At 44.1% G+C, this 3,268-nt stretch overlaps 1 protein-coding gene across 1 annotated transcript; it reads left to right on the plus strand.

Moving 5' to 3' along the window:
• Positions 1-755: 755 nt before the first annotated feature.
• Positions 756-3,268, plus strand: LOC148353945 (2-aminoethanethiol dioxygenase-like). Its single transcript, XM_088351735.1, has 2 exons — positions 756-1,330; positions 2,713-3,268. Exons 1-2 carry the CDS (start codon positions 1,003-1,005, stop codon positions 3,096-3,098), a joined length of 714 nt encoding a protein of 237 aa, XP_088207861.1. The 5' UTR covers positions 756-1,002; the 3' UTR covers positions 3,099-3,268.

Here is a 3,268-nt window from a genome sequence, read left to right on the forward strand (position 1 = left end):
CAATTACAAAGACATTTCTAAAAAATATCGTGCCACGTTTTAATGATTCTCTGAAAAAAGACGAGATTGAGCCCATATAAAAGACATTTGTGTTTAAATGTTTTTTATTATTCCGTTTTCAACGTGTATATACCCGAGAAGACTGCAAAAAAAAAGACATCTTACCAGTGGAAAAAAATACATAAGGAGAATAATTATGACAGGTTAATTTTAAAATTCCTGCTCTCCTGCATTAAATAAAAATATATAACAAAACATTCTACTGGATAACGTGCAATCAAGAGGCCTTCCATTTGCTGAGAGTCAACTTCTTTTTATTCATAGCCTATAAAATTTGTATTACATTTACTCAAAAAATAGTCATTTTCTGGCTAGGGAACCCTAAATAATTGCCTGGTTTGTCTAATTGTAAACTACTGTAGGTTACGAAGCTTTTTTTTTCGTTGCGTCGTCCATCGAAAAAGGTGAGTTTGTGTGGCCGGGGCATGCTGGAAATTGTAGTCTTTATAACAGTAAACGATGCCACTTGAATGGAAAGAGGTTGACGTTGGTACCATGGTGAAGAGTGAGGACCGCAATTCCCAAAGTGCATTAGGAAAAAACTCAATAGGGTCTTCGTTTTATTTCTATTATGTTATTTCTTTTTACAAAAGTTACATTTCTGTGGAAATGTGAAAAATTGTGTCAATTTAAGTGTTTACGGCTGTTTGACTTTGTTTTATCCATACCTTATCGAACACCAAGCGGTCATGTGACAAACGGAAATTGATCGCTGAACCGGAAACAAAGATGATTGAACGAATGATGGGAGTGTGAGAGAGCCCGGTCACAGATCGCAACAGCAGTTTGTCGCCTGTAAACAAGAGCGTCAACAGTATATCGACATTGAGTGCTTTTATAGAGTCAAGTTCGGCTAATCCAGCTATGCTCAAATGTGGAGGGACTATCTCTAGCTAGGTACGCATCAGAAGGACACTAGCAGCTAGCTTCCTTGCGAGCCGGATGAAGGATCGGGAATACAAGGAAGGTCCGTCGCCAGTAATGAGCTCGTTAGTGCAGCGAATTGCACGGCAGGCACTCGTCACTTTCCGCCAGCCTGCTGTCGCTTCCCCCGAGACTCAGCAGCAGTTGCTGGGCCTCATGGCTCAGGCACGAGCTGCCGATTTGCGACTAGCACCGCCCCCTGTCGCCCCTTCGGTACAGGGCGCCCCGCCGGTCACTTACATGCACATCTGCGAGACGGAACACTTCAGCATGGGCGTGTTTCTGCTCCGTAGCGGAGCCTGCATCCCGCTGCACGACCACCCGGACATGCACGGTGCGCTCAAAGGTAATCCCAAACTATTCAATATGTAAAATATGAGGAAATAGTACATGTTTCAATATAAAATCTATTTGTCTTTAGTATATTCCAATTATTTTCCAAGATGATGCATTTTTCTTGTCTTTGTGATCCTGAGCTGTGATGTCATCGGAGGAACACCTGCACCCTAGCAAAGCAATCGCCATATTGTTGTATGTGTTAGTCGAAGAGGTTACGAGTGTTGGTCGTTTTTGTGGATAATGCCTAGGTGTTGTGTCACAGGTGGTTGCATGAATGCTACAATAAAGGGGAGAACCCAAAAATAAAAAGCATGAAGAGCTGACGGGACCAATACAACGAAAGGCGGCCGCAACTTAAGCGGGCAAACGCGAGGCTGACCAACCCAAAAACGTACAGTGAGCAGTAAGGCTGCCACGAAAAATTGATAAAATTGGTTAAAGTCAATTATTTAAACTATTAGAAGCTAATTTCATCATTGATTGGTAATGGCACACGATTAATGCGCTACTCGGTACGTTAATTCGTTGCAAACAAGAGTGGCACTGGCATGCTTGTAGTAGCACTTTGGTCCAGCAGAGGGCGCCTTGAGACTGTTTTTCTAAAGTATCTCACATATTTGCAGTTGTTTAGCACATATTGTATGTATTTTTGTTAAGTTATTTTACAAACACTTTGATGTTTTTTTTAATTATTTTATATTACAGAATTTTCTTTTGGTTTGTGCACTATTTTTCAATTTGTCCAAAACCTCAATATTTGAAAAAAAGGAGGAAAATAAAAATGTGTTTTTTTTGTTTTGTTTTTTTTATTCGATTTATCAAACAATCAAAAATCGACCAATTTATCCAATATTGAAATAATTGTTAGTTGCAGGCCTAGTGAGCAGCCAGGATAACGGGGAGCCAACAATCAACCATGAGAGCAGCTGCGGCAGTAAACCGCCGCCAACGCCAGGTTAACTGGCCAAACAACACACGACGGGCAGCCAACGAGCTCCAACTGGGCTCAAACTAGACAGGAAACCCCTCTGCAGCCCGATGCTAACAGGGAGCTAGCCGGGCAAAATTGTACCAACAGTGACACACGCAGCAGCAAACACAAAAGAAAAGCCACAATTGCCTACCTCTAAGCATAAGTGAGTGGTATGCAATCGCTTTTTACTATAATCGCAGTCTGTTTCGGAGCTTGCCTCACATGTTGTGTTAATGGGATTTGCCACTTTTAAAGTGTTGTGTGCCTTCAACGACGTCACATCTCTACAGCAAACAAGACGGATGGGTCAATTTGAGATTGAATTTCTCAAGCCCCTGGCGCATGCAATAATTGTGAGGTGGGAAATTACACGTTCTGTGCCTAATTTAACATTTTTTTTGTGAATTTCCTCAAAGTCCTGTACGGGAAGCTGCGCGTCAGCTGCTTCGACAGACCCAACGGACGGCCGTCTCGAGCGGGTTCCGGCCCGCGGGTAGGTGCCACGGGGCGCTCGCTGCTCCGATCCAGCACCGAGTATACGGAGAATAGCGAGCCGTGCGTCCTAGCGCCCGACCGGGACAACTTGCACCAGATCGACGCAGTGGACGGACCCGCTGCCTTCATGGACATCCTGGCGCCGCCCTACGATCCGGATGACGGGCGGGACTGTCACTACTTTCGAATTCTGCAGGGGCCCGAGCGAGGGGACCCACCCGGTGAGGTCCTGCTCATGGAGATCGCGCAGCCTTTGTGGTTCTGGTGCGGGACTGCACCCTACCCGGGTCCCGAAGTAAACCTTTAACACCCCTGAGGCCTGACTAGCCGTCTTTACTCAAAGTATTTTCTACAATAAGCTGCTCATTATGATGCTTTTGAAACTTTTCGAAAGCAATGCAAGAGTGTGAAAAAATGAACTGAATGGAACTTGCAATTAGAAATGCTCATTTAAATAAATATTGGGTGTGACTGGAA

The sequence above is a fragment of the Urocampus carinirostris genome, chromosome 13, assembly GCF_059441175.1.
Source record: "Urocampus carinirostris isolate Australia breed hairy pipefish chromosome 13, RoL_Ucar_1.0, whole genome shotgun sequence".
Taxonomy (NCBI): Eukaryota; Metazoa; Chordata; class Actinopteri; order Syngnathiformes; family Syngnathidae; genus Urocampus; species Urocampus carinirostris.

Excerpts from the sequence above, each read along its gene's own strand:
- LOC148353945 (XM_088351735.1), top strand. The coding sequence starts at position 1,003 with ATGAAGGATCGGGAATACAAGGAAGGTCCGTCGCCAGTAATGAGCTCG. Across the intron at positions 1,331-2,712 it reads CATGCACGGTGCGCTCAAAG|TCCTGTACGGGAAGCTGCGC; the intron begins GTAATCCCAAAC and ends ATTTCCTCAAAG.